Source organism: Betta splendens, chromosome 16 (assembly GCF_900634795.4).
Source record: "Betta splendens chromosome 16, fBetSpl5.4, whole genome shotgun sequence".
Taxonomy (NCBI): Eukaryota; Metazoa; Chordata; class Actinopteri; order Anabantiformes; family Osphronemidae; genus Betta; species Betta splendens.
The window spans coordinates 532,729-557,067 of NC_040896.2; the positions used below are offsets into that span (position 1 = coordinate 532,729).

A 24,339-nucleotide genomic window follows, 5' to 3' on the forward strand; every position below is an offset into this window, starting at 1 on the left:
GCGGCTAGCGTACAGTCTCAGGGTGCTGGATTTGGGGTGGAACCCTCCATGCATGTTGAGGAGCTTTTGTGTCTTAACATCTGTGGTCTGTATCTCTTCTTTTGGCCACCTTATTATTCCTGCAGGGTATCTGATCACTGGCAGAGCGTAGCTGTTTATTGCCCGGGATTTGTTCTTGCCATTGAGCTGGCTTCTTAGGAGTTGCCTTACTCGTTGGACGTATTTGGCTGTTGCCGCATTCCTTGTTGCCTGTTCAAGGTTGCCGTTTGCCTGTGGTATTCCAAGGTACTTGTAATTGTCCTCAATGTCTGCTATTGTTCCTTCTGGGAGTGAGACCCCTTCTGTGTGGATTACCTTGCCTCTCTTTGTCACCATCCTCCCACATTTCTCGAGCCCGAATGACATCCCGATGTCTGAGCTGTAGATCCTGGTGGTGTGGATCAGTGAGTCGATGTCTCGCTCATTCTTAGCGTACAGCTTGATGTCATCCATGTAGAGGAGGTGACTTATGGTGGCCCCGTTCCGGAGTCGGTATCCATAGCCAGTCTTGTTTATTATTTGGCTGAGCTTGCAAACTCGATGAGGTTGTGGAGAACCACCCTTGAAGCCAATGGCAAGCCACTTGCCCAAGTATCCATCAAATTTGGCATATACCAAGGAGATGCACTGTCCCCACTGCTGTTCTGCATAGGTCTGAACCCCCTCAGCCAAATAATAAACAAGACTGGCTATGGATACTGACTCCGGAACTGCGGCTAGTGTAGACTGTACACTAGCCGCAAGGAAGGAGGCCGAGGACTAGTGAGTGTGAAAACCACTATCCAGGATGAAACATGCAAGATCCATAAGTACATCAAGGATAAGGCCCCGACAGATGACGTGCTGAGTGAATGTCTCAGGCAGTGGAGAACAGAGGATGAGATGCTGGATGAGGGACCATCATGGGAGGACAAGCCCTTACATGGGATTTACCACCGGAACATAACTAAGGTGGCTGATCTCAACAAATCCTACCAATGGCTTGAAAGGGCTGGGCTGAAGGACAGCACAGAGGCACTCATCCTGGCCGCACAGGAGCAGGCCCTGAGCACCAGAGCCATAGAGGCCCAGATCTACCACACCAGACAAGACCCAAGGTGTAGACTGTGCAAAGAGGCCCCTGAGATGGTCCAGCACATAACTGCAGGGTATAAGATGCTGGCAGGGAAAGCATACATGGAACGCCATAACCAAGTGGCTGGCATAGTATACAGGAACATCTGTGCAGAGTATGGACTGGAAACCCCAAGGTCAAAGTGGGAAACACCTCCCAAGGTGGTAGAGAACGAGCGGGCCAAGATCCTGTGGGACTTCCAGATACAGACAGACAGAATGGTAATGACGAACCAACCAGACATTGTGTGTGTGTGTGTGTGTGTGTGTGTGTGTGTGTGTGTGTGTGTGTGTGTGTGTGTGTGTGTGTGTGTGTGTGTGTGTGTGTGTGTGTGTGTGTGTGTGGCCAAAGCATACAACCGTGCTTGTCTGATCCTGATACAACAGTCAGATTTTCTATCTGCCCCTGACACCTTTCTCATTGCACCGCCTCTGGCTAAAGTAGGCAACTGCGCCTGTCTGATCCTAATACAACAGTAAGATTGTACAGAAAAGTAAGAAATAGTGGTACTGTGTTTTCTTGTCTCCATGAGAGGCGGTATGCAGCACAGCCTGCGTCAGAAAACACATGTTTTGTTGAAGTGGCTCAGCCTGAATACCCCCTTGCCATGGGGGTAGCAGCCCCGTTTATGGAACAAGCCGTTCACGGCTTATTTAGGATGTTGGGCAACTTAGTGTTAAATACTACCAGACATGTTTTTGGTCAACCTGCTGCAATAGACATAAAAATAAGGGAGCTCGGTGTTTGTAGTAAGTCCCCCAGCAGTCTGTCTATTTCTTTTAGCCAATAACTGCCCATCATGTATAACTAACCTTGTCTCTCTTTCTCCAGTAGTTGCACTTTTTCCTCTTTCTTGCTTTCCCACTCTCTCCTTTCCTACAGGTGTCATCAGACTCAGAGCTGTCTGTGATGGGCAGTTGCGAATCCAACTGCCCATCCTGCCTGTGTCCAGTCCCTGGTTCACCTATGCTGCCTGTGCTTTGTTGTTGTTTTGGTCTTCTCTCTCTGTCCCCTAACCCCAACCGGTCGAGGCAGATTGCCACTCACATTAAACCTGCTTCTGCTGGAGCTTAATTTAATATGATTAAAGGCTTCCTGTATGTGATTTTTTGGGTTTAGTTGTGTAGGGTCTTTTCTTGTAAAGTGCATTTAGATAACTGTTGTAAATTGGCCCCATATAAATAAAATTTAACTGAATGGAATTGAAATTGAATGTTATCTGTTTGTATATTTATACATCCAAATATCTCAATCTTGTATCTGGTTGATTTTCACCCATATCACATATAACTTTGTATTTCAAATTGAAGCTGGAGAACCTACCAGAAAACTCTCCTATCAACATTGTGCAGACACCTATTCCCATTACTACCTCTGTTCCCAAGAGGGCAAAAAGCCAGAGGAAGAAGGCTTTGGCTGCTGCCTTGGCCACTGCACAGGAGTACTCTGAAATCAGCATGGAACAGAAGAAATTACAGGTATTGCATTGCATCTTTTGGTCATTAAGACTGTGTTCAGATTAAACTATAAGAAAGTTATGGTCATCAGCACCACCTGGCCTAAGATGACTTTTCTGTTCTTGAGGGTTTTTTTCTCTTCCTGATAGGAGGCATTCACCAAAGCAGCTGGGAAGAAGAGCAAAACCTCTGTTGAGCTGGATCTGGGAGACATGCTGGCAGCTTTGGAGAAACATCAGCAGGCAATGAAGGCCAGACAGCTCACCAATACGAAACCACTGTCATTTACAGGTATCCATAAAACATTGAGGTTACATAAACAATTCAACAAATACTTTTAAATTACAATAACTGAGCATTAATTGCCATTGGAATCCTATTAGGCCTTTATGCTTTGTTTTAGTTTTACATCTGTAACTCATCATGTTTAAGTCACATTAACTGTCATGTAACATTTTTGCTGTTCTTCACAGTTGGAACAGCTACACCATTCCATAGCTCAATCAACATGCCGTCAGTGCTAAAGAGTCATCAACAGACATACTCGGCTCCACATAATGTACTGGATTCCACTGCACCTCGTGTCAAGAGAGGGAAAGAGAGAGAAATCCCTAAAGTCAAACGACCAACAGCCCTAAAGAAGGTTGATCAGCTCAAGTTAAAGTTAATGATTTTGAGATAGAAAAATGTATCTTTAGTATCTGTGTTGATAGGTTCAATTTATTCTATTTATTTGTTCTATAGATTATTTTAAAGGAACGAGAAGGGAAAAAAGGGAAGACCAGTGTAGAACAGGAATCTTCAGATAATCAGGAGCAGGGGGATGAGTGTTTACAGTTTACTGATCTTTCACGAGAGCCTGCATCTCAAGAAGGTAGGGCCGTTTTATCATTAAAGTGCACAGTTGTTATGAGTTTTTATTTCATAAAATAGTTTGGAATTCTCCTTTCTGTTCTGATCCACAGAGATTGGTCTGAGCATGCCGAGTGATGCTTCCCTTTCTCCGGCCAGCCAGAACTCTCCATATAGCATCACCCCAGTATCCCAGGGTTCTCCTGCCAGCTCTGGAATTGGAAGTCCGATGGCTTCAAATGCCATCACTAAGATCCATAGCCGACGTTTTAGAGAGTAAGTACACAGTCTTGGCTCACATTGTCAGATATTAGGAAGAGGACAGACCATTGACCATGTAGGAATTCCTGGAATTGGAATGTTTGGGAAAAATGCATCGTGTGGTAAAAAGAAATGATTTGCGCAGCAAATATTTTTCCCACTCAAAAATCACAGAGCCTTGGCTGTGAGAAGCATACTGCAAAAGCTACCGAGTGTTTTTAAGGGAGGAGCTGTACAACAAGCAATTGTTAAGTAGCACTGATGCCTAGCACATTGTCTCTCTCAGCGCAAGTGGTTATAAACACAGCTTTGTCTCTCTCTATCCATTGCAATAGGCCTATTGTCCCAGCCCAACACTTTTTAACAGATTTTGCATTTAAAGCCTTCAAAAGACCTCTACAGCTAAACACCTTCTTTCAGCCACAACTGCCAGGGCAGTGTTTTTGCAGACCACACTTTCAATACATTTCACCAAGCCCCAAAGCTATTAATACAAGTATTATTTATGTTACTGTAGAGTATATCATAAAGTTCTAAAGAAAAAAAAGTCATAACAGTAAGTAATAATCTAATGATGACAATGGTTACAAGGGAAAAAGTGTGAGGCAAGAGGCATGTGATGTAACCTTCCGACTGCTAGTGTTTTTTTCATGTTTAATCATTTTTTTTTCTATACTTAACTGAAGTAGGGTACCTTGTGTGCCTTGCATTGCAACCACTGCTCCCCTAAGTATGGGTTAAATGCAGAAGACAAATTTTGTTCAATGTGACAATGTAACAGGTGTGATAATGACCAATAACGGCTTTCTGCTTTGTGACCCCTGGTGGAGCTTGCCACAATAATTTTAAAGTATTGCCGTTACTTACTTTTCTGCCCTTTTAATGTGTTTTTTCCCCCTTCTGTAGGTACTGTAACCAAGTCCTGAGTAAGGAGATAGATGAGAGCGTGACGTTGTTGTTACAGGAACTAGTTCGTTTTCAGGAGCGGGTGTACCAAAAGGATCCTACCAAGGCCAAATCCAAGCGCCGCTTGGTCATGGGTCTTAGAGAGGTCACCAAACACATGAAGTTGCACAAGATTAAGTGTGTCATCATCTCTCCTAACTGTGAGAAAATCCAGGCCAAAGGTAAAGGACTGAATTGAACACGTCTTTCAATTTCCCTTTGGCTTAGTGGAGTAGGTCTGGTTGTTTAACAGCAAATGTTTTGTCATTGTCAAACTGTTATCAACTGAAAGTCATGAAATGTCTGTAAATTGTTGATTTGGTTAAGATCAAATCAAAATTGCATGACAATTCATACAGACAACTAAGAATTTGCCTGCTGTGTTTTTCTAGTTTTTCTTGTGACTGTATTTCCCTTAGTGAACCATTTAATCTGATCAACTAATTTAAAGCTAACCCATTGCGAACCCAAATTTGGATACAAAAAGTATTTCCCTTATTGTGTACTTGTTTATGTCCCTTATAGCTCTTTTGTTACTGTGATGCAGGTGGTTTGGATGAGGCTTTGTACAATGTTATTGCCATGGCTCGGGAGCAGGAGATTCCATTTGTATTTGCCTTGGGCAGAAAAGCTCTTGGGCGCTGCGTCAACAAACTAGTGCCAGTCAGTGTGGTTGGCATTTTCAATTATTTTGGAGCAGAGGTATGATTCCATTCCCCCTAAAAAACATTTGGTTGTATTAAATTGCTGTTAATACCAATTTGAATGACCATGTAATCAATTTATCACAACATTGGGTGAAATAATAACCAGAGACCTTTTCTCATCAGTGTAAGGTAGTATAAACAAAATAATCTAATGTTCTTAAGCCTCTCACATCTTTCTATAGGGTCTTTTCAACCGTTTAGTGTCTCTGACTGAAGAGGCTCGCAAGGCTTATAAAGACATGGTGTCAGCTCTGGAGCAGGAGCAGGCAGAGGAGGCTTTAAAAAATGAGAAAAAAATTCCACACCACATGGGGCATTCTCGCAACCACTCTGCTGCTTCTGCTATCTCCTTCTGCTCCATCTTCTCTGAGCCAATCTCAGAGGTCAATGAAAAGGAATATGGTAAGAATGCTTATTAAGGTTCTTCTGCTTCTATTTTTTATAAGCTGTGTAAATTTACTACAACTTATAACTTTTTGTACTATTTTTTTCTTTTGTAAAATAAATATATTTTAATGTACCGTATTTTCCGCACTATAAGGTGCACCGGATTATAAGGCGCACCTTCAATGAATGGCCTGTTTTAAAACTTTTTTCATATACAATATGCCCAACTTTGTTCAAATGTAAACACACAAAAGAAACTTAAAAAAAAAACGTAAAGATCACTTTATTAATTCATTCCTCATCCACGAATCCCTCAAATTCTTCTTCAGTGTCCGAATTGAACAGTTGGGTGAAAATGGCATCCAACATGCCCAGCTCTGTCTCGTCAAAGTCGTCATTATTCGAGTTAGTGTCGCTGCTGTTGTCTTGCAGTTCAGTGACAATTCCTGCCTTCCTGAAAGCTCGGACCACAGTTGAGGCTGATATATCAGCCCAGGCATTTACGATCCAATGGCAGATAGTGGTGTATGTCATTCGGCGCTGTCTCCCCATCTTGGTGAAAGTGTGTTCACCTTCTGTCATCTACTGCCTCCATGCAGTTCGCAATCTAGCTTTGAATGCCCTGTTGACACCAATATCTAGCGCCTGGAGTTCTTTTGTCAATCCACCCGGAATGACGGCAAGCACTGAATTAGTGTGCTTCACTTGTTTTTTGACACCATCTGCGAGCGCATGAAGTCGTAGATCAATATGATCAATACTGTGTGGAAAATAAAAGCCACCTGGTCTCTTGACGTAGATTTCTCTCGACCTCTCACTCATCTTTTCTTCATCCATCCATCCCTTCAAGTTAGCTTTAATGGCGACGCCAGCTGGAAAGATTTCTTTCGGCAAAGTCTTTCTCCCGTTGGTTTCTAACCGCTAGTAAAAGTTTCTGGCCATTAGCCTGGCAGGCGAGAACTACAGTGAAGCATGACTTCTCATTTCCTGTGGTTTGAACATTCACCGTACGTGCTCCCTTTTTATCCACCGTGTGGTTCACAGGAATATCAACGGTAAGTGGAACATCGTCCATGTTGATAATGTGCTCTGGCTGGATCTTTTTTTCAGTGATCTTGTTTTTGCAGTATGCGCAGAAAGTGGCCATCTTTTCTTGGTAGTCTTTTTAGAGGTGGTAGAGGACCACCTCTAAATTCATTGATGTTAAGTTTGCGTGCTAGAACTGTTACCTTCATTCGGATAGTGATTGTAGAGACACTTCTACTTGCTGTTCTCTGTTCAACAACCCACTGTTCAAGGTTGTCCTCTAACTGTAGCCATCTAGCTCTTAGCTTTTCTCTGAAGCACTGTTTAGTCTTCTTTACTTGGCGCAGGTCCTCTTGTTGCTTTCTCCACTTCTACACCATTGATTCATTAATGTTGAATTCTCTAGATGCATCTCTATTCCCATGTTTTACTGCATGACTGATTATGTTGAGTTTAAACTCTGCGTTGTAAGCCTGTCTCTTCAAAGGAGCCATTTTAGGGTCTTTACACACACAAATGGAAATAAAATATGCCCACTTCGCGTAGTCACATATTTCAGCATGCACAGCACGCTACTTCTTTTACGGGAGAAAATGGAGTCGGTGGCTGCTTGCCATAGTTGCGAGACCTGTTGTGGCCCAATATTGATCCATATATAAGGCGCACCGAATTATAAGGCGCACTGCCGGCTTTTGAGAAAAACGGAAGGCTTTTAGGTGCACCTTTTAGTGCAGAAAATACGGTAAAACATCTGCTAAGTGCCTTCTAAGTTGAATAGGAAAACCTTTAATAGTCTCACAGTGGGGAAATTTCGTCTCACAACAGCACAATAAGTAAAAAGTATAGCAATAGAATAACTAGAAAAAGTAATTTCTCGGTAAATTACGTGAGAGAGCTAATCTGCTGCTGCAACAATGCCAAACGATGATTAAGCTGCTGACGACACAAAGTTGACTACGACAAAACAATGAACGACAAAACGTTGACGATTAAAATGATGACAGCGATTAAAAAGATGATAATTAAAAGGATGACCAAGGTGAAACGATGACAAGATTAAAAAGATAACAATGATTCAAAAATTGACCAAAGTAAAATGATGTCAAAGATTAAACAATTGACCATTGTTGACAATCATAAAAAAGCTCACTAGCTTTTTAATTTGAAAGGATTCGAGGAAGTATTTGCAGTTAGTGTGGTGGAAATTTTCCATAAAGAAGCAGATGAGAGAGTTGTCCTTTTGTGCGATTTATTGAAATAATAAAGAAAATAAAAATAATGGGGGAAGCAAATAAAAAGCATGGATGTTGATCGTGCACATCAACAAACCAAAAACCAGCTGGGGAGATCAGTGGACACACCACGAAGGTGTGATGCAAAGAGCCCACGATCCTCAAGTTGCTTCTGTCTTTTAGCTTCTCTGTCCGACTAGGGTGGAATGTCTTTCTAACCCAATCAAATTACATGCACCATCTCCTCCCTGTCGCAGTGTGTGTGAAGATATTTACATTCTCACACCTGCATCGCTGACGTCCAACTATCTGTGAGAAAGGAGCACCAAGTCTCAACAGACAGAGACACAACTCCCTGACCTTGGGTTTGGGAGCTAGAGTTGAGAGTCAATCAGGCAGAGACAACCATTGAACAATCTAGGTCAAATGCATACAGTAAGACAAAACATAAGATGTTAATTGCATAACATAAGTCATAAATCATATAATAACTGCATAGAAATAAGGAAGAGACATAGAAATAAGGAAGAGACCATTTTTCCCGTAACACTCCCCCCTTTTGATTACACATTAATCAAACCATAAAAGAATAAAAATTGTCAACATCACATTCTGTAATAATAAAAGATCCTTGCAAATGAAACAATAAGGGTATTAACTCATCAAGATTCAAAATACACCTTCACATAAAATGCAAGTAACTTAGGGACAAAAGGTTGGGAGATGTTTTTGGTGGGTAGTTATACAAGAATAACCTCTGTATGAGCATGTGAAGAAAATAAGACCAGAATCATATTTGTATCAGATTATATTTTGTGATCAGATAGCCTAAGACCATCGTCAAGGTCATTAAGTGAATTAGAGTTGGGGTTTTTGAACATAGTGCATTGTGTCATTTGATACGAGAGTGCTGCTGAGGTCGCACGCATGATGAGACCTCTAACCAGTGGGATAACGCAAAAACCAAACAGGAGAATCACAGCCATTACAAGGATGAAGGAAACAGCTGCGGACATGAGAACAGATTTCCATTTTCCAGACATTTCGTCTAGCCAATTCCAAGAGGAAGAATCTATACCAGAGTTAGCTGAAGGCCGTGGAGCACCTTCGCCACAATACCATTAGAATCAGTGTTATTCAGGATGTAAGTACAACATGCGTCTCCAAACATAACACAAACGCCTCTTTTCTCTGCTAACAACGTGTCTACGGCCATTCAACTGTAATGTAATAAAGACAATAATGTATGATAGCCATAGGTTTCCGATGGGGTTCTCATATAATCTTAAGATAGATTTCATGCTTTCGGATCTTTAATTGTACATTTGCGACTAGAGCGAATAGGAGATTCAGGGATTTAACCAGAATGATGATGCGTTTTGTCGCTTGTGTTGTCTTTCATCTGTAGATGAAGAATAAAACTAATTGTAGCAGTGAATAAAGTGATTGTGAGCAAATTAAACACCAAATTAATATTTAAACTCTGTTGTGAATTATGTGAAATTTTCTCATTCAAAAGTTGTGTGTAAGGTTACATAGAAACATCATATGATAAAGGCAATAATCAGAGTAACATAAAATGAAGTCTAACACAGCATGGTTACAATTGATGTCTCGTAACAATCTGCTTCGTCCTGTTGAACAGTAGCGTTAGATTGTTTCCAACCTGTGTGTTGATGTATTGCCCGTTCGTTGGAGTTCTTCAGGTTGTGATCAGCTGATCAGAGACACTTGGGATTTGTTATCACCGCCAGGTTTCCCTCCCAATGTCGTCTGAGTCACTGTCACTCCCATGATGTGAAGAGTCTACACGTCGTCCAGCGTCGGCAACTCAAGGCTGCTCGTGTGTGTGTTTTCTCAGGAACGTGTGTGTAGATGTATCATCTGATAGTGTGATTCACCGGTGCAGCTTCAGCCGGCGCTTGGCTCACACCTTTAGCTGAATGGTCAACGCAGCCTCGCCTCAGTGCGTGTGTGTGAGCACAGCGAGGGTCGTCCTTCTCAGTTCTTTTCGTTAGTGATGAATTCTCCGTGTGATGTAGATGGCGGGTCGTCTGTTGGGTCTGGAACCTTCCTGGATGGAGTGGATCCAAGTCACTCTCTCTGCTATCTTTACAGCCGTGTGGGTCGTCAGAAGGACCTGGAAGGGGCCTCGCCACCGTTTGGAGTCCCAATGCTTCCTCCTGAACTCCTTAACGATCGCCCAGTGCCCTGGTTGGATGGTGTAATGGTCCTGTCGCCTGTTTTCACCTGTTGGGAAATCTGAATTGTGGGGAAAAAGTGTTTGGGCGGCACAGCTTCCATCAGGCCCAAACCAGGCTCCATGGCTACAGGTGGAACTATTCGTCTGCCAGAGTCAGCGTTCCTGTGAGGTAGAAAAAGTTTAAAGCACAGGGAGATGAGGAAGGAGAGGGTGGAAAGGAAACGAGGAGAGGGAACAAGGATCAGGAGAGGGAAGGGTTGTTAAGCAGCGACCTTCGCAGCAGCGTCTGCAGCTGTATGTCGGCAGAAACAAAGTTGTCAATGATGTTGTGAGTCGGACAGTTACAAACAGCATTAGCTGTAGGCAGCAAGACAACATCCAGCAAAGCAGAACCTAATCATGTTGTGAGATAGGTTTGCAATCAGACTTCAAAAGTTTCCTATGCTTCCACAGAGCGTCTGTGGAGTCTTTGTAGATGGTAACAGACTCTCCTTCTGCTGGTTTACTAGCTTCAGGCAATGTGATCAACTCTGCAGCCTGAGCAGAGTAGTGTCTTAGCAAAGAGCCAGACTTCAAGACGGCCTCTTGACAGTAATGTTCAGCATGTTGAGTAAGGTGGTGTTGCATCTAAGCCATCGGGCTGTAGAAAGATGGGATCTTTTCCAAAAGAATCAAAGTCACAGTATGAGGACAAAAGAACAGAAGTCTTACAACCTGATTTCTCATCCACTGTTTGAGTGAAAGGTCGCATAGGGTCAGATCAGGGAGACCCAAAGTAGGAGCCTGAGGTCAGTGAACGTTTGTTCAGCCTCAGACGTCCACGTAAGACAAGAAGTAGACGATGAATATGAAGCCCCACTCAGGGTTCTGATGCAGACAAAGACAGTAAAGTTAGGAACGAAAGTCCTACAATAAGAACAAAGACCTAGAAAAGACATAAGCTGTTTATACGTGCACGGTTTAGGCAGGTTTCAAATTGCTTTAACTCTGTTGGGTGAGATGGATTTGCCATCAGCTGTAATTACAATGACCCAGAAAATAACCTTAGTCTGAACAAACTGTAATTAAGACAGGCTCGATTTGTGGCCTGTAGCATCCAATGTTTCAGTAGCTTAGTGGTGTCTGCAGTAACGCCATCTATGGCTTCCTTTAAGAGGCTGTTGTTGTTTACATGGTCTGTGGTCAGATTTAGGTGTGATGACCACTGGTTCACATCCTCTCATTAAACCTACATCATGTCTGTGTGTGAGTCACAGGGAAGCAGGAGCTTCCTGTAAGGCTGAGTGTTGGGTCAGAGCGTGCTCTGAAAAATAAAAATAAAAAAAAAGCACATGGGGTCAGAAGTCGTTCACCACTCTCCACCCCGTTGACATCTGTTCACGAAAGGACCCACGTCCTGCATGTGTCTCCATCATGTTTTCACAGAGGGACGTGTGGAACTGTAGAATAAAAATCAAAAATCTTTTTGTTTGTTAGTAAAAGAAATCGCAAGCGCAGACCTGTGTTCATCCCAAAAGAGGGAAGTTGAGGTCTGTGTGTGTGTGTGTGTGTGTGTGTGTGTGTGTGTGTGTGTGTGTGTGTGTGTGTGTGTGTGTGTGTGTGTGTGTGTGTGTGTGTGTGTGTGTGTGTGTGTGTGTGTGTGTGTGTGTGTGTGTGTGTGTGTGTGTGTGTGTGTGTGTGAGAGAGAAATCTCATAATCTAATGTAATCTAACTCTTCAAACCTGTCTTCAGGACCAGAAGACACATGTGCTGTACAGGACAGGTCAGATGCGTCTCTGGAGGTCGTATCACATGGAAACAAGCTGTGATGCAGCCTGTGTGAAGGCCTCAGTTACAGCCCCCCCCTCAGCAGCCAATGATAAGAGCACAGCTGAGCTGAAGTTAACACCAACAAAAGAGGGATTATTTAGAATATCTGTAGATGTAACCTGCACTCCGTCTGGAGTGGAAATCAATCAAATACCTAATTTACACATGAGATCTCTTCCTAAAAATTTAACTAGGCACAAGTTTGAAAGCAAAAATCAATCTCATTACTGAATTTGTTGCAAGTTAAAATAATTTAAACCTATCAGACTGTAAAGTCATGCAGCAGTTGCCATTTAGCTGTTTGTCATCATTTTAAAATCACTCTGTGGGATTTTTTGTTTTTAAGCAAAAAGCGATTTCTAATTGCGAGCAGATAAGCATGTACATGAATTTGAGCATGTATCAGCTGTAAGCGTGTTTCTTCGTTGCGTGTATGAATGTGTGTGTATGTTTGCGGTACTGTGTTGTACGTCACGTGAAAAGGAACCGTCACCTTCCTCCTTCCCCAACCATCAGTCTCATGTGAGCGCCAGAGGGTGAAGCCTTTCGATGGGACAGTTGTTCCTCGATGACAGACGTTTCCTGGATCCTCAGATGCAGCTCTATTGGGCCAATCACGTCTGAAGCCTCTCCTGTTGTTTCAACCAGTGTCTGTGTCAGAGCACGTCTTCTCTGCTGTTGCTCTGTCCTTGTTTTCCTTTGCTGATTGTCATAAGCAGGTGTCTGTGTCAAACACACACGCTTGTAGTAGCTGGTTCATCTGATGAGCCCAGAACGTGACGGCTGCAGACGTTGTGGGAGTCGCTGAGGCCTCCATGCTGTGGTCTGTGTCCTCCAGCTGCTGTGGTATCAGAGCTTCCACCCTGTTCTGGTTGTTGGTCGGGCGCTTCTTCTCCTTCGGTTCTTCTGCTGACGGTGGGAAAGGAGTCCAGATCCGGATTTACCCTCATCGCGCTCAGTTCTGCATTAGGACAAAGAGCAGAAAGAATGGGAGCATTTGCTCTTGACATGATATGTGTGTGTGTGGTGTGTGTGTGGCAGAGTGGAAACAATTCTTCCCCAGAGTTGTTATCTCCTTTTTTTCCCTGTTACGCTCATCACTCTTTTGTTTCTTTTAGGGGTGTAGTTTTCATAGTTTTGTTTTTTCAGATCTTTTCTTTTGTCTCTATTTTTTTCTTTTAAGGTGCGTATGTCCTTTTACACAAGTGATTCTCCTTTTGAACCCATAACCAGTTTCCCACTCATGGAAACATGAAACGCACTAATAACCATATTTACTTTTTACTTTAATTGCGTTTAGTTTTGTACGGTTTCTATCTGGTGGTGAAGACTCAAATTGCCCCGAACCCGTCTTTCAGAGTCCAGCGGTTTCCTGCCTTAGATTTTTTGTGTGTTCCGGCCGGAACCTTCCCAAAATGCCTTTTTATCGGACGTCTCTGTAAAAAGGGAACCAACCTGATCTTGCGACAGAGCCTTTCCCGAAGTACCTAATTAAGTCACCTAATTAAGAACATGTATTATTGGGATTTTTTTTTCTTCTTTTTCTCGATCTAATTAATTTTTTTCTAATTAAATTTAGTGTTTCAACCAAATAGAAGATTTCTTTTCTTTTTTCTTTTTCAACCAATTGAAATGTTTCAGCTAAATTAAAAATAAAAGTTCCAATTTTTTTTTTTTCCAAATCAAAGATCTCTCACCGAGCCGAGCCAAATTAAGATTTGAGTTTGAATCTGAGTTCGTGGATCTCGTCAGAGGCGATCCAGACGGGTGAGCAGTCCTCCCACTCAGAACAGCTGTAGAGGTTTGGAGGCTGAGCGACCCTAGTCCTCAGGACTATCGTCCCTGGTCACACCGTCCAGACGACCTGCCGCGGAATCCTGCCGACAACGCCAATTTCTGTGGTGGAAATTTTCCATAAAGAAGCAGATGAGAGAGTTGTCCTTTTGTGCGATTTATTGAAATAATAAAGAAAATAAAAATAATGGGGAAAGCAAATAAAAAGCATGGATGTTGATCGTGCACATCAACAAACCAAAAACCAGCTGGGGAGATCAGTGCACACACCACGAAGGTGTGATGCAAAGAGCCCACGATCCTCAAGTTGCTTCTGTCTTTTAGCTTCTCTGTCCGACTAGGGTGGAATGTCTTTCTAACCCAATCAAATTACATGCACCATCTCCTCCCTGTCGCAGTGTGTGTGAAGATATTTACATTCTCACACCTGCATCGCTGACGTCCAACTATCTGTGAGAAAGGAGCACCAAGTTTTAACAGACAGAGACACAACTCCCTGACCTTGGGTTTGGGAGCTAGAGTTGAGAGTCTATCAGGCAGAGACAACCATTGAACAATCTAGGTCAAATGTCAAATGCATACAGTAAGACAAAACATAAGATATTAATTGCAGAACATAAGTCATAAATCATATAATAACTACATAGAAATAAGGAAGAGACATAGAAATAAGGAAGAGACCATTTTTCCCATAACACTAGTTGTGTAAACTGTTTAATAGTTTAATAAGTAATAATAATTAACCAGTCAGAACCAAAATTCTTGCCATTTAAGGTAATGAAACTGAACTATAAAATAGTCGTTAATTACTCATAATTTATTATTTAAAACCACACATTAAGCCCTTTCACAATAAAAGCATTGTGTGTGTGTGTGTGTGTGTGTGTGTGTGTGTGTGTGTGTGTGTGTGTGTGTGTGTGTGTGTGTGTGTGTGTGCGTGCTTATTTGCTGAACTGTAAAATAGTCTCATTAACGATTGGTAATTATTCAGTCAGAACCAGAAACCATTGGTGCTTTTATTTTGAAAAGATTTAGAGGAAATGTGTCGGGGGTAATAACATAAATGTTAGTCTTTGAATGATTAATTATGACTATTTAAAGGCAAAAACAGTGCAGTTAAAGCTAATAAATTGCATTGATGCTTTTATTTTAAGCTTGTAGCCACAGTTGCAATTTCAAAATATGTCTTCTCCTGTTTTTTTCCACAGATGTGTGCCGAAAATTATCATTAGAGTCTATGGGAGAATTTCAGGATCTCTCTGCGCTTTGAGGTTGATAGCGACTAAAGTATAATTGTGATTACACTGATAGAGTAATAATTGTGGCTGTAGTGACGAGTTAAAGACAAAGTTCCGTCTTAAAAAGACGAGCTCTCGCACTGTAGCTGTGACATCACGCACTCTAGCTCACGCAATACACACTTATGGAAAAGCTGAAATTTTAACAAAAAACACCCAATATTTAAACACTCACAAGTAAAAAAAAGTATAGAACATACGAGGACCCTGATTTACACAGATAAATTCGAAATGTTTTAGAACGTTGAACGACATTTCTACACGAAGCGTTGAGAAAAAGATAGTGATCAAAAAACGTGATGGAATAATGATAATAATAAAGAAATCTGAAAATAACAATAGTGAGAGAGTATTGCACAGTGTACATTTTCTACATAACCACTGATGCAGTGGGAAAGTTATAAGTTGTGGTGTGGGAGAAAGTTAACAGTGTTTGAACTGTGTCTGATCACAGCAGGTAAGAAATATCTGGGATATCTCTTTCACACAGCGAGGGGGCATTAGTCTGCTACTGAAGCTGCTCTCCATAGGAGACAGCGAATCCTCCAGTGGGTGAGAGTCATGGTCTAGGAGAGATGTAACTTTAGCCAGGACCCTTCTCTCACCCACCTCCTGCACTATGTCTAGACTGAAGCCCAGGACAGAGCTGGACCTTTTGATGACCCTGTCCAGCCTCTTCCTGACCTTCACTGGAATGCTGCTGCTCTAGCAGCTAACCCATACAGGATAGCTGATGCCACCCCAGATAGAAGGGCTTCAGGAGTGGCCCCCTCACTCCAAAAGACAGCAGTCTCCTCAGGTGGTAGAGTCTGCTCTAACCCTTCCTGTACAGTGCATCTGTGTTGAGTCCAGTTCAGTTTATTGTTTACACAGCGAGGTATTTATAAGAGTCCACTCTCTTAATGTCCATTTCCTGGATCTGACAGCAGACTGCCGTCGGCGAAAATCCGCCACCATCTCTTTGGTTTTCCCTGCGTTGATCAGGAGGTAGTTTTGCTGGCACCAGTTCACATAGTCTTGAATGAGTCCTCTGTCCCCTGTCATCAGATAACTTCTGCAGGACACAGCTGTCCATGTTGTGTCTGAAGTTCGATGTAAAGAGGGTGAAGAGGAAGTGGGCCAGTGCAGTCCCCTGTGGGGCCCCCACACTGCAGGTCAGAGTGTCAGACACACAGTCCCTGGCTCTCTCAAACTGTGGCCTGTTTGTGGGGTAGTTCCAGACCAGTTTGTCTTTCAGAAGCACCAGCTGCATAAGGCACTGGAGAAATCAAAAAACATGATCCTCAAAGTGTTGCCGGACGTCAAATTGGTACATGAACTGCATCAGATCTAGGTATGTTGTCACCGCAGAGTGGAGGTGACTTCAGACCAATCTCTCCAGTGTCTTCATCAGATGGCACGTGAGAGCCACTGGTCTGAAGCTGCCGAGGTCCCTAGCATGCGGTGTCTTGAGTACTGGTATCAAGCAGTAGGTCTTCCAGAGCTGTGGTAACATCCTCAGCTTGAGGCTGAGGTTGAAGTCATGCTCTATAATTGCACACAGTTCGCCTGCGCAGGACTTTAGGAGTCTGGAGCTAATGCCATCTGGTCCGGCTGCTTTCCTGACCTTGATCTTCCTGAGCTTTTTTCTTCACCTGCGGACTAGAGAAGGACATGGGTTGAAGCAGTGTCAGTGTCAAGGTGGTGTGAAGTGGAGGAGTGTTGCTGGGATGAGTCACAGGTCTGCAGGGCTGATTGTGCTTGGCTTTGGGTTAGAGGTGTGAAGGGCTGTGGGGGGTTTTCCAGTGGTGTAAGGCAGCTGCTGGGGGCTATTGAAATGTAAGTTCAGGTCCTTGACCCAGCTCAGGTCCCCATCAGCCTGTGAGTCTAGAGTTTGTAGCCAGAAATGGTTTTCAGGCTTCTCCACACCTCACCACCTGATGTTGTTCTGCTGCAGCTGCTTCTCCATCATCAGCCTGTAGCTGGCCTTTACTTCACAGCTTTTCCTCCTCAGCTCCTTCTGTACTCTCCTCATCTCTTCCCTATTCCCTGATACAAACACTCTCTTCTTTTTCTTTAGGAGAGCTTTAATATTAGGGTGACCCATGGCTCATTCTTGGCGAAACACCATACCACCCTGGAGGGAACTGTGTTTTCACAGCAGAAGTTCAGTCTGTGTTTGTGTTATGTCCTCCCCATGTGGGTTGCAGAGCTCCGTCCGCAGAGTGATGTTAAAACATTCCCTGAGAGCCTCCTCACTCTCAGCCGTCCACCTCTTCAATGTGTGGGGCACCACCAGCTGCCTGTGTATAACAGTTTTATACACAGACAGGAGATGCAGAATGTTATGGTCAGCTCTGCCCAGAGCTATTTTATTGGTGGGACAGGTGACATATTGGGTGCATGTAGGCAGAGCAGTTAAAGGAGGTGCGTGGTTGAAGTCCCCAGAGATCAGGCAGAGGGCCTGTGGGTGCTGTGTCTGCAGCCTGCTAGTGAACGCGAGCAGGGTCTCGGAGGCTGCATTAGCGGAGGGTAGAACATATACAGCAGGTAGAATGGCCTCATGCCTACTGCCAACAACTCAATGTCTCTGTTGCCAAGCTTCTATTTAATGGTGCAGTGTCCTGGTGTACACCACCTCATGTTCACAAACACAGCCAGGCCCCCTACCTTCATCTTATCGCTGTCCTCCATCCTGTCCGCTCGCAGCAGATGAACATTGGCCAGTGACACAGTTGAATGTGGGATGAGTGAAGTCAGTCAGATCTCCGTAAACCGTAGGGCGCTGCTCGTCCTGTACACCAGCTGATGCAGTGTGTGCGTGTGTAATCAGATGCGTGTGTGCATAAACTGATCTGTGCGTGCGTAAACTGATATGTGTGTGCATAACAGATTTGTACCTGTAGACTTACTGGGCCATGCTTATACTTGTAAATTTAGCCACGATTTGTGCGTAATTTTAATGCTCGATTTATAAGTAAATTAATGTGACCTTAATTTGCTTCCACGATTGGCTAATGAACAGGTAAGTTGTTGCAGTGCTTTGACGTAGCACAGCAGATCCTGACAGCTCTACAAGCAGTACACAGCAACAAGGTAGTCCACTGACTGATGAATTTAAATATGTCTGATCACTAAATATAATTAATGATTATATTCATGTGTATGAAGTGTGACGTTACTCCTGTGATTTGCGGAGGTGATGCAGTTGCGCAAACATTAAACTGCTGTTTCTATCAGACATTAATGTAGCCAACAGGCTATTAGCAATGCCATGCTATGTTATGATGCAGCTGGGGTTAAGGTGGGTACGTTCCCCTGTACAGCTACTGATTCTGTGTGATCATTTATTAGACCACAATAAACACGTTTGCTTTTGGTGAGCACGTTTACTTTAATAATGCATTTCAGCCTGATATTTAATGCAGTTGTTAGACACGCATGTATTTCAGTTCAGAATCACGACGCTTCTCGCTGAACAACACTGGTCTACTAGGAGACAGATGCCCAGTTTTGCTGCAGAATCTCTCGATATCACCGATACCAAGACACAGGCAGAAAGCTTGGTCTGAGAAATCATGATTTATTTATTTAGTTTGCAGCATTCACTTTTAGCCATCAGCTGAGACCTGCACCGTTGTGACTCTGCTTCACTTCACCCATCGCTTACTTAGGCGCTGATACTACCTGCCGGCAGATAACAGGTCAATCTGTAAAGGACGAGACGCTCCGTTCACAAAAAAGACAATACGAAATACAACGCTACGCTACGTTCATAGATTAGTCTGTCACTGAGAGTGCACACTCTAACAGATAGGCAATGTAAACCAAGGCATTCACAGGGTCAGCTATCAGGATGTCACCCAAGTAAAACTGCTAACCGGACGCCGGCCATCAGTTAACGTCACTCTTTTATATGGAACATTTGTGTACAAAAAGCAAACCCCAAAAAACTAGATATTTATTTATTTATTGGAATACATATTTATCCAAATTTAAAAGCATTGGGAAATAAATTTGAAACAGTAAAACATTGAAATACTGTATACAGACTTGCACTGAAGTACATTTATTGAGTCACTTGAGTATACTTTCTTACATTTGTAAAGGTGCTGAGAAAATTAAATGAAGTACTATAAATATTTGAATTCCTTCAGAGACCAACTGGAGGAGTATGGTGGAGACTTCAGATGGCCTAGATCCCATTGAGACTGAGCAAAGTCATCCTGCACCATCCACAGCAATCCAGAAAGATAGTGAGGCTCTGCCAGCCACCTCAAATGTAGCCACACAAAGTTTCACTGCCCCCCTGGCTAGAGCAGGTCTTCTGACACAGGGTACCAGTGAGAGAGATGACGTCCGGATTGATGACAGGCTGGAGCTGGCCTCTCAACAAAGCACAGAGACGGGTTCATTAGATGGGAGCTGCAGAGACCCACTGAACTCCTCGATCACTTCCACCACTTCCACTCTGGTACCCGGAATGTTGGAAGAGGCAGAGGAAGATGAGGAGGAGGAGGAGGAGGACTACACCCCTGAACCTATTTCTGTGGAGGTGCCTGCACTTAGCAGCCGCATCGAATCTTGGGTCTCAAAGACTCTAGAGACCCTGCAACTGGGAAAGAGCCAAGAAGAGGAGGACAATGAACAAGATGGAGTTCAAATTAGTGATGAAGAGGATCTTGCTTCTGTGGACATCATAGAGACAAAAATGGATGGAAAAGAGCAAGTTGACTTCAAGAAGGTTGCTGGTTGACAAAAAACCCTCCTCTTGTTGCATTATTCTTACACACTTGTTCTACCTAATTTCTGATGCTTCATACAGCCCTCTTTAGAGCAACCAATAACCCCTGAAGCCAAACATAATCTCAGGTATGCAACCAATTGACCAACACCCACTCAAGCATTAAAACATTACAGAGAAGCCAACCGGCTTACAAACACACAGGGTTTCAGACTAAACAACAACTAACAAGGCTTAAGGGACTGTAAATGACAGCAACTCTTAAATGGATTCTGTCAGATTTTAGGCCCGTAACCTGCTATACTTGAATTCAGAGGGAAATTTCCTCCTGCAACTGAACTCTTTCAAAGTTTGTGGGAGCATGTTATGAGCACTATAAACATTAAACTGTTGTGTGTAGCTTTCAGAAGACGATGGTTGGAATCGTTTAACCACATCTATTCAGAGATTGTGTGTGTTTACAGGCCCATAGTTTGCATCTTTCTTGCTGTGTTCATTGGCTTTATCTGTAAATGTGCAAGTTGATTTTTGGTTGGTGTTTAGTTTTACTATCATGAGTATCTGGGGTGCTGTCTTCCTACTGAAACACCTCAATAACCAATAGTCTTTAGAGATTTTTTTTGTCTCAATGTGTTCAGTTCTGAATTCAAATGATTCAAATGACTTAACTTGTAAGAAGCAAAACCAGCTTGTATGTGTATATCTAGGTGGCTCTATTACAGTGTGGTTTCATACTGATGTTAACTAGTTTGAAACATCTGACTAGAATTGAGATCCAAGACATGTTTCGAAAAATATGCACCTGTTTTTTTTCTCTCCCTGTGATATTTCTTTCCTCTTGAGGGTTGAAATTCTCAAGTTGCGTGGTTATGACTTAGACCGAGACCATCATCAAATCTATCATCAATGTAATGTAACGTGAACCCTGTTCTTTTCATCCATCAAAAAATAACTTTTCCAAATGTGGAAAATAAACAGTTGGCCCAGAATGGAATTGTAAAATTGTAAGTATTTTCCAAAATTAAGCATGAAAGATGTTTAATTTTAACTAGTTTTAAAAATATAATAAAAGACTGATTTAATCAAAGTAACCAACATAACAAAAAGTGTTTACTAGTTTTTCTGAAAATTGTGCCCAAAGTGACATCTGGATGTGACAAACTTAATCATCGGAGGATATATCTCTTTACAAACATGTTTCATCCATGCAATTCCTAATAATACATGATATTGAATCCTATTAACTGTACATAAGAGCTTTTGATTTTGTATTGTATTAAAAATAATATACAATCATATTTAAAAACTGTTCGATTCCAATATGCAATATCTGTCTGTGTGTGGTGATGCAGTGTGTTGGGCTCTAAAAGGTGGTAGATGACCATGTACTTAATATCATATTTGGGGATTAAAAAGTATTAGTAGTTTAATTAAAAGGTACGCTGTTTGTAGGCTTTATGTTGCTCTGACTTCCATCAAAGTGTGTGAAGATTTTTATTTTTTTTTGACAGCAAGTGTGTTTTTGCACTATGTAAATACAGTACTAGTAAAGGTCTTGTAACTGTGAACAGAAAAAAACTGTTTAATGAAGTACTTTTTGCAGTGTGTACATTGTCTTTATAGGAGTATTTCACTGTCTAGCAACATTGTTATTGTTCCTGGCTGTTTCTCATTATCGTGTTATCACCCTTAACCTATATGGACTATTGATTAAAATGATGTTTAAGTAATTAATTAGGTTGTCTCATCTTATGTCCATTTCGTGATTTGTTGCCATCAGGTACAATACTCAGTCTAACTGCAAGAGAGAAAATAAAGTAGCTAGTTTACTAATCGACTGATAATTTCTTTGGCAGTTTTTCTAAAACAAGAAAACAAACTTCTCATTTTCAGGTCTTTTCTTAATAATTGATATGTCGTGGAGTTCATGGACAGGTTGAGCCTGTGTGCGTGTGTGGGCCAATTGCTGAAACCAAAAAAAATCAATGAGGAAAAAATAGGAATGGAAATATAAACTAGAAAAAGTAATTTTTCCCAAAAATTACTTGGGAGAGCCAATCTGCTGCCAACGATGCCAAACGCTGATTAAGCTGCTGACATCAAAACGCTGACTACGATAAATGATGCAAATGATAAAATGTTAACAATAATTAAAATGATGAACAAGACAAAAAGTTGACAAAGAATAAAGGGTTAACCACATTAAAATTTGACCAAGAGACGACATTGACAAATATTGTCAATGTATTGCTATAAACTAATAATTTTGATTTGTGCTTTTAATTTGAAACGATTTAGAGGAAGAGACAGTGAAATGAACTAAACAGTTACATAGTGATAAATTTACACTGAGCATCGGGAGGTTGACCTGTCAATCAATCGTTTTCTGTTCGTTCGTTTTCTCACTCATCTACTGCAGCTGCGCCATGGTCATGGACACGAAAGGCGGGAAAAACAGGTTAACTCTCCAGTTTTACCTGCTGTTTAATCAGGCTTGTTATAGCTGCTATAGCAACAAACATGTAGTTCTGATAGCTTAGCCAGACAAATCATTAGAAAGAAGTATGACTACGATTTAGTAAATTCCGTGGATAGAGTGAAAACTGTGGCTATAGTGATGAGTTAAAAAAAATCTAGCTTAAAAAACGTGTCCTAAACTCTATCACACACTGTAGCTCACGCAATACACACTAAAAACCACACAATATTTAGACGCTCACAAGTTGAAAACTATTAAATATATGAGGACGCTGATTTACAAGGAGAAAGTTATATAGATTATACAGTATATAATTAAAGTTTAAATGATGTTTATAGGTTAAAATATGACAATGACAGACGCTGATAAAAAGAGGAAAGTTGGCAAAAAGTTGAACCATGATTCCCATAGATGACAATTATGAAAAACGATAAATAATAGTTGAATAACGTTAAGTTGAAAAGCTGACAATGTGAAAGGTAATAGCACCCCTCTCCTAAAGATGACACGTTTAGAAAGATGAATGACGTTTCTACGATGAAGCGTTGAAAGTTGCCGAAAAACGGGGTGAAATAATAGGAATAATAGTAACTAGATAGAGCATTTCCATAAGAAAATACACAGTAAATGTTTACATGCTGAATGTATTCATAAAGAATTGCTGAATTTGGCTGAAACATTTAAAACATAACTGAAATAGCTGAAGCATGTAAAGCATAGAATAATATATTTGAAGAGAATTAAGGTTGTTTAAACAGAGTTGAATTTGTACAGAAGAAGCTGATTAGTGCTTTTATTTTAAAAAATTATCTGGAGGAGGTGTGTGTGGGTAATTGCTAAACTATACATGTGTAGTCGTTGCTATAAAGGTTAAAGTTTTACATTGGTTCTTTTATTTTCAAAGGATTTGGAGAAGGTGTGGGCAATTGTAAAACTGAAAAATAGTCTTATTAATAAGCAGTCAATAACCATCCAGAGGTATAATAGTCACAAATAAACTTAGAGAGTTAAATCAGTGCTTTTATTTTGAAAGGATATGAAGGAAGCATGTGCAGGCACTTCTAAACAAAAAAATAGTCTTATTAACTAGTCATAATAAACTAGTTAAAAACAGAAACATTGCTATTTTTAGCTAAAAATCTGGATTGGTGCTTTTGTTTTGAAAGAATATGATGGAAGCATGCGAAGGCAATTTCTAAACACTACAATAGTCTTATTAACTAGTCATAATAAACCATTTGAAAGAAATAGAAATATTGCTATTTTTAGCTAAAGATCTGGATTGGTGCTTTTATTTTGAAAGGATTAGGAGTGTGTGGGCTTAATACGTAAACTATAAAATAGTCTCATTAACTAGTCACAATTACACATTTAAATGAGTCATATCATACTTTTCATTCTAACAAATATTAGACTTTAATGTCTCAGTAAGGTCTCTGTAAATTTTCATCCCATAAAACCCTTTAGATCGTCCACACTGCCCCTGTCAATATGTGGTTCTCACTCCCCATCAGCAAACGCTGTGTTTTCTGGGCGTGTCGCAAGCGAAGCTGCTCACCACACCTTTGTGCAGAAGCGCATACCTTTTTTGTTGTTGTTTTTTTTTTTAAATTGGCTCCGTGGATACGAGCCACCGCACGGTTACGATACAATAGGTGGCACTAGTGCGACATTGAGAATGCAATCCACCGCAATCCTTCACAGAAGAAGAAGACCCACTACAGGACTGCACAACATTAGCCAGCTAGTTCGTAGCGTAGTGGAACCATACGTCTACGATCCCGAATCTGACCCTGAAGCTGAAGAGGAGGCTGTTGAAGTCGCCACATTTCGGCTGATGCAAGATGTGTCTCATTGGTAATGTCGCATTTACTTTAATTTAATTGATTTATGTAATTTGCATAGACTAGCGGTTGCTAATGCGTATGCTAAATGGCGTGTGCAGCTTCAATATTCACAACACGACTTACCTGGAAAACTCTCGTTAATAGATAACACTACTTTAGCTTACA

At 41.6% G+C, this 24,339-nt stretch overlaps 1 protein-coding gene across 6 annotated transcripts in view; it reads left to right on the forward strand.

The window, feature by feature from the left end:
- The window catches only part of secisbp2l (SECIS binding protein 2-like), a 56,610-nt gene extending 35,028 nt beyond the window's left edge, over positions 1-21,582 (forward strand). For 5 of the 6 annotated variants that reach the window (XM_029130551.2, XM_029130550.3, XM_029130548.3 and 2 more), the window contains 9 exons: positions 2,464-2,631; positions 2,760-2,901; positions 3,084-3,253; positions 3,355-3,484; positions 3,576-3,738; positions 4,630-4,850; positions 5,216-5,370; positions 5,558-5,777; positions 19,262-21,582. In XM_029130551.2, the coding sequence (XP_028986384.1) occupies positions 2,464-2,631; positions 2,760-2,901; positions 3,084-3,253; positions 3,355-3,484; positions 3,576-3,738; positions 4,630-4,850; positions 5,216-5,370; positions 5,558-5,777; positions 19,262-19,860 (1,968 nt within the window). In that variant the 3' untranslated portion in view covers positions 19,861-21,582. Of the gene's footprint in view, positions 1-2,463; positions 2,632-2,759; positions 2,902-3,083; positions 3,254-3,354; positions 3,485-3,575; positions 3,739-4,629; positions 4,851-5,215; positions 5,371-5,557; positions 5,778-10,138; positions 18,488-19,261 lie in introns of those variants that run through there. The other variant, XM_055502864.1, reaches the window with a different exon arrangement.
- The last annotated feature ends 2,757 nt before the right edge of the window (positions 21,583-24,339 follow it).